The sequence below is a fragment of the Morone saxatilis genome, unplaced genomic scaffold (genome assembly GCF_004916995.1).
Source record: "Morone saxatilis isolate NCDOM2014 unplaced genomic scaffold, NCSU_SB_2.0 Contig7, whole genome shotgun sequence".
In the NCBI taxonomy this organism is placed as follows: Eukaryota; Metazoa; Chordata; class Actinopteri; family Moronidae; genus Morone; species Morone saxatilis.
The window spans coordinates 4,148,451-4,154,526 of NW_023340246.1; the positions used below are offsets into that span (position 1 = coordinate 4,148,451).

A 6,076-nucleotide genomic window follows, 5' to 3' on the forward strand; every position below is an offset into this window, starting at 1 on the left:
TCACCCACGTACATGCGTGGAATGCCTGTGTTTCCTTGTGCACATGCATGAGATGAACGAAATAGAAAACAGAAAAACTGCTCCATTGCACCACTATAACTCTAAAAAACCTTTAAGTTAATAAAGTGGTAAATGATAAATTATTAATTAAAATAACAAAACCTGTAACTGAGTGAGCCCAACATAAAGAAGTACATTGGTCCATTTTAGCCATGGCCTCGGTTCATAAACCTGCAGAGGCCATAGCAAAGGTTCTGGTGACACAGCAGAAGCAATCAGTGATGTTCTGAGTGGCTGTTTTTTCTCTGTTATCTCTGTGTTATTGGATGATATAGCGGTGACTGGCGGGGTAGATGGGGGTCAGGGAGTGGAGGTCAAGCAACAAACGCTGTGCGCACCTGGTTCACAGATTTGTAGCAGGGGCCAGAGACACCAGGATCCTCCACTTAGAAGATAACACACACATCTTCTTGGGTATAGTTTTACGAAAACATTTCTTCACTATCTATTTGGAACCGAGATGTTTTATTCCAACACAGACACTAACCTTACATCTCCCTTCAGAATGAATACAATTGTTGCTTCTTTGCCCCTCTACCAATGGTCATCACCCGTGATTACCTAGATCTCTTCGAGCACAGATCATATAACCTATCTATTTCTGCTGTAGGATTTCCATTAGTGATCCACACGCCTGGAGCAGCTGCCTCCTGCTTACTGGAAAATACCCATTTTCTCATCTATTGCCTCAGGTTGTGCTCTCTCCATCCCACCCACATTGTCCATCTCCTGGTGTTGGCTGAACACTCTCCCACCACCAACGCTTTGACTGACCGCCCAAAAATCCAGCTAATGATCCCTGTAAACTGGAATTGATGCAATGTTCCTGTCTGCAATGTTCCTGTCTGCTTTTCTCCCCGTAGGCTGGACCCAGATCCCATAGGCTTTGTCTCCCAGATTCTTCAGCTTTTGGCCCTTGTTGTAGACTCCTCTCTTCTACCTGCTGGGCTCCTGTTTGTCACTGCCTGTCTGGCTGCGCTGAGCGATGAAGATCCCTCTGTGGTACATGGTGGTGGTGCTGGCATGTCTCTTCGCCCCTGGACGCAGTGACTGCCAGGGGGAGTGTGTGGCCTGCGGTCTGCTCCTGCAGCAGCAGCTCCAGCAAGCCTTCAATACCATGGTGAGTGTGTGTGTGTGTGTGTGTGTCACTCTCAGTCGTCACGAGTCGCTGTTGATAAGAGCATCTGCTAAATGCCTTGTCGACACTGTAGTGTGTGTGTCAGTGTGGGTACAGCTGCTCCAAACCCTGATAGAGGTGTGTTTGTGTTTGTGATTGTCCGAGTAAGTTATTTTCAATCACGATAACAGCTTCTGCGTAATGCGTTGTGTGCAGTTTGATAGTGCTGCGTGCACTTTGTTTGCATGTGAATATGGGAGTTAATATGGGGGTGGAAAGCTGTGTGATTATTGTGTGTGTGCCTCATGCAATAACATTTTATTTTTAGAGCATTTTTAAATGTTTTATTTATATTTCTGCAGTAACTTGACTTGAGAAATCAATAATGACACAAAATGATACTGATGGTCTAATCAGTGATGAACCCCTCAGGGCGAAAGTTAGTCGAGCTCTCAGTGTTGGGGGAGCTACTTTAAAAGCATAACTTTGTAAGCTACCAATTACTTCACACTGGAAAAAGAAACTGAAATAAAGCAAAGCTACCCTAGAGAGAAATCTAGTCTGGTTAACTAAAGCTGCTTAGAAAAAGTAGTTCAAACTACTTTGTAAAAAAAGGAAAAGATCAAGTTGTGATTCGAAATTATAACAAAAATAAATTACAAAAAGTCATATACGAGCAAAGAAAAGCCAATTTAATTTTAGTTTATTGCATCAAGTGCCCACTTGTTCACTGGTCATACATAAACCAAAAAATCCAATAACCCGATATGTCAGCATTGGTTTCGTATGTCCATCAGTCAGACCTTCCAGAAACTAGGTGGGGGTATTGCACCAAGCCGGATCCCTCAGACAGCAGGTAACGTCTAACATAGCAACAATTTCTCTGAACATTTATAAATACTGTAAAACTTTATTAATAGCCCAGGACTTTTATTTGATGCTTTGGTGCTCATTGTTTACGTAAAAATGAACTGAAGTGATTGAATTGTGGAGAATCAGTAGTTAACCACACAAAGAAAGTCATTTATCTACTTGAATCCCTATGCATTCACTATATGAATGTATTGGAGTTACCAGCAAGCTACTGCAACATGTAGTTAAACCACTAGTTTACTTACATGTAGTTCAATGCTATTGTTTCTGTCTCATAGTGGAGGGGGATTATTTGCATGTGTAAGTATCTACAGCACTTGTGCAATGCTTCGTGACCAACAGGAAGATAACCAGCCTCTGCACTCAGAATGCGAATGCTCTCCTAACTCAAACCAAAACTTCAGTGCAGCACACAATCTCATTTCCAAACAGTGCGAGACACGTCAGCGGGTAAAAATAGTCCGTGGGCGTCCATGAATAGCTGTAGGACGGCTAATTTAGCTGATAATGATGCAGAGAAAGACAGCTGGGACCTTTTTGGGAGTTGTAATAGAACTCTGTAATTGACTGCTGCTCAGTATCATCAGCCCCGGCTTACATTGGTGACTGACACATTTTATCAGTTCCTCATTGTGTTAGCTGCTTTCCCATTGAGCCACAGATGGAATCCACTGAGCAATTCCATTGTCTCCCACTCCAGACTGAAAGAGTGTGTGTGAAGCCGCTGGTGTTTGTTATAATGTCAGGACCCATTGATTTATTAGTGCACACACCTACACACTCATGGACACGCCGATACTCGCTTCCAGACATACACGCACATCAAGCGTTTCATTGCATCATCCTTTCCACTGACTACATTCATTGCATAATGCTAATCTCAAAGATAAATGCCAGCTTTTGTTTACGATTTTGTTAATTATTTGTGCTATGGTTATTATTTACATCATTGTGAGCTGGTCCTGCATGTTGTCTTTTGTACATATATATGTTAGGATCTTACAGATTCAGCCTCAGTACACTGATGCACAACAGCAAACATGTTACTTTAAATTCAACTTGACTTTATTGTCATTGCACACAGTAATGGTGCAGCAAAATAGAGTTAAAGCCCTAACCAGAGTGTGTAGAGTGTACAGTAACGTACAGAATGAACAATATACCAATAAAGTGATAAAGAGTGATAGCAAGAACAGATGTAACTGTGGTATATATGAAATAAACAAAACAATATACAAAATGATAAGCAGCTGTATGAAGTATGAACAAACCTATTTATGTACAATAGAATGGGTCAGGTAGGTTGTTTAAAATGTAGAGCCAGCCTGAGCATTTTTCGGGGTCCTATGCAATGTTCAACCACCTCTTTTGGGGGATTTGTAGTAATCTTTTAAGAGGTTACAGAATAGATTCGTAGCCTATGCGAGTAGCCGCTGTAGCACAGCAACTGCTGTATGGTTATGGTTTGGGAAAGTAAATATGGTTAAGATATTAGACTAAAGCAACTACAACACTTAAGATAAGGTTAGGGAATGATTTTGGTAAAGGTTTATATAAAAGCAGACACTAATTGTAGGTCTGTAACTCAAGTCTCTTGCATTAAAGTCAGACATGCTACCGATCCACTACCCAGACCTCCAAGCTCTTACTCGCCACTTAAAGGGCACACTACTTCCTGCACTGGCTCTGAACGTTGGCACTGGACGTGAATCGTGAAGTGCAGAATTGCATATGGACTGAACTCTCTGGGTACTACTGGGCTGCATTATGACATATTATCATGTCAGGAACACCAACCTATCACTGTTTATCATATGCATACAAAATACATCAGTTTCCTCTGGGTTTAATCCTTAAATGTGTGTCAGTGTGATTAGACATACTTTTTGTCTTAGTCACATCAAAGGATCACGTACTAATGGGATGACATGAGATAACATGCTGGGTTGATGGTTGCAGCATTAACACGGCCATCAGCCATTTATGTGTACAGCTTCATGCACGGCACCATGAGGTGGCCAGTTAGATTTAAAGGGTGACCCTCACCACCCCTGTTCTGTCCGCCTCCTGGATACGCCCCTATGAGTGAGGAGTTTGTTCCCCTTAACCTAACAACAACCTAATCCTAATTCATTTAGTTTTTTAATGACTTTATTCAACGGACCAGAGGACTCGCAACAAAGGTCCAAATTGAACCGGGGATGTTGTTTAAACATTTGAAGTGCTAATCCTGATACTCTTCTGACAAACTAAAGCGTCCTCACTATGGAGGACTCTCTCAACCTTTTTTTCCACTGGCCCTCACAAGTATACAAACACATGACTGCGTGCGCGCACACACACATCTGCTCTCACTCATAAACTCCTTTAGATTGCTCCATTGATCTGACGTGGAGAATCCCCTGGTGTGCTCATTTCATTTACGATGGATAATTAATTTCCGTTGATAGATTCACAGCGGAACTCCCTCTTCACTCATTCCTTTGATGTGAGCAGGTTTTCCGATAACAATGCAATTTATCTCGTTTGAGCGAGATTTGACGGGTAAATGGGATTTGCTTCTTACCTCAAACTGAAATTTAACTCAGAAGTTTAAAAAATGGGAGAAAGGAGAGGTGTGTATGCATAAATCTCTACAGCGTGGCAGCTGGAGCCTATTTTCAGATATATTTACTCTGAAGAAAAACTAATACACTGTGGTTTTCTACATTTAAGAGTATAAATAAAAATATAAATTCATTCTTATCTTGAGATTAAATAATCATTTATTTAAATAATCATTTATTTTCAGGCAGCATAAAATATAACTCATGGTTGCATTTGAAGTGTTTGAGACAATGAAAAAAGACAAATCTCATAGAGCAGATTAAACATGGGAAGTTTTGGCTGATTTTATTAGTATTAAAAAAAAATGCTCTTCAGCTGTTCTTCCTTACCACCATACTGTTCCACCAACAGTGTTCAGACATGAAGCCAAACTGTCAGGTGTGATGATAATAACACAGAAAGCTCATTAAAACTGCACAGAGAGTGAGTGATATAGCACTGACAACGTTCATTCTACATAAAAAGTTCAATTTTAAAACACTATATTTATCATTTTCAGAGCAAAAATATCATTACCAGAAGTTGAAGAGCCAATCTGGGAAAAGAAAAGATCATTTTGTCAGCAAAGGACATAATTTACCTGCTGTCCTTCAAACTGATTTGTAATTTCTTCCAATTTTGTGCTGTCAATCATTTTGTAGAAGTAGATGTCACATTTATCAAATGATGGACATCTCATATTGGCACATAACTTTCCATATACGCTGAACACAGCAGGAACAAGGCCCATTAACTCCCATGACACATAATAAGCCTTGCAGGTCAGGAGACTGCTTCCTCAGCCTGTGTCTGCTTGTACAGCAAAGCAGGAACCTGTCGGGTTTAAAAAGTGTGAGTGCATGCCAGAAATGAGATGCTGACCACGGACATGTGAGTTATATTAAAAACTAAATTTCTGCATCGAGAACTAAAGTGTGTGACACTGTTGTTTCCTTTTTTTGCTATTGGTATGATTCTTTTTTATAGTTATGTTTTTAAGGGCCTTTAACTTAACCTGTCCCCACTGATTGGCCTATTACTAATAAGGCGATATGCACACAGGAAGTGTCCATTAACGTGTCTTTGATACTGCACTAATGGTTATGAGTAGCCACAACAGGCAGCTGTTTTCAGCAAAAACCCACTGTAAGCTACCTGTCCAGCACTAAACAGCAAAAAAAGCTTAGCAACTAGCAACTAGTGAACAGCTATTGAGCATTTAGCAGCTAGCAACACAGAGCTAAAAGGAGTGCTCAGGTGACCAGAAACATGACTCCAAATGAGTGCTAATGTTGCTCTGTGTCTGCTGGATGTGTGAGTACTAACTAGCTAACTAACTTTCTAACAGGTTAGTCAACTTTATTTGGCACTAATATGACAAACGTATGCTATATTCAGCTTGTTGGGTTTTGTTTCAAATCTGATGGACAATGGACCTTT

The 6,076-nt window shown here is 40.6% G+C and overlaps 1 protein-coding gene across 1 annotated transcript in view; it reads left to right on the plus strand.

Moving 5' to 3' along the window:
* Window positions 1-923: 923 nt before the first annotated feature.
* The window catches only part of pnocb (prepronociceptin b), a 7,303-nt gene continuing 2,150 nt past the window's right edge, over window positions 924-6,076 (plus strand). The window contains exon 1 of the mRNA XM_035678915.1: window positions 924-1,180. Within this exon, the coding sequence (XP_035534808.1) occupies window positions 1,046-1,180 (135 nt within the window). The 5' untranslated portion in view covers window positions 924-1,045. The remainder of the gene's footprint in view (window positions 1,181-6,076) is intronic.